This window comes from Elephantulus edwardii, unplaced genomic scaffold (assembly GCF_000299155.1).
Source record: "Elephantulus edwardii isolate Elephantulus edwardi_28Jun2011 unplaced genomic scaffold, EleEdw1.0 scaffold00013, whole genome shotgun sequence".
NCBI classification, from domain to species: domain Eukaryota; kingdom Metazoa; phylum Chordata; class Mammalia; order Macroscelidea; family Macroscelididae; genus Elephantulus; species Elephantulus edwardii.
In genome coordinates this window covers 17,542,726-17,543,171 of record NW_006399763.1, presented here as the reverse complement: position 1 = coordinate 17,543,171, position 446 = coordinate 17,542,726, and the positions used below count along the sequence as shown (strand labels likewise).

Genomic DNA, 446 nt, shown 5'->3' with positions numbered 1-446 from the left:
AGAGGAGGAGAAAGAGAGCGAGGGCGGGAGGCGACGGCGGCAGCAGCAGCGATAGCAGGAGCAGCAACAGAAGGCGTCGGAACGGGCGTCGGAGCTGCCCGCTGGGGGAGAGTGAGAGAAAACAAGAGCGAGCAAGAGAGAAAGGAGAAAGAAAGCAAGCGAGCTCGGAGAGGGAGCCCAAGGCGAAAAAGTAACTGTCAAATGCGCGGCTCCTTTAACCGGCGCGCTCAGTCCGGCTCCGAGAGTCATGGCGACCGCAGCGTCTAACCACTACAGCCTGCTCACCTCCAGCGCCTCCATCGTGCACGCCGAGCCGCCAGGAGGCATGCAGCAGGGAGCGGGGGGTTACCGCGAGGCTCAGAGCCTGGTGCAGGGCGACTACGGCGCGCTGCAGAGCAACGGGCACCCGCTCAGCCACGCTCACCAGTGGATCACCGCTCTGTCCC

At 64.6% G+C, this 446-nt stretch overlaps 1 protein-coding gene across 1 annotated transcript in view; it reads left to right on the top strand.

Moving 5' to 3' along the window:
- Window positions 1-247: 247 nt before the first annotated feature.
- Window positions 248-446, top strand: part of POU3F2 (POU class 3 homeobox 2) — a 1,375-nt gene continuing 1,176 nt past the window's right edge. Inside the window, exon 1 of the mRNA XM_006881239.1 lies at window positions 248-441. Coding sequence (XP_006881301.1) covers window positions 248-441 — 194 coding nt within the window. The remainder of the gene's footprint in view (window positions 442-446) is intronic.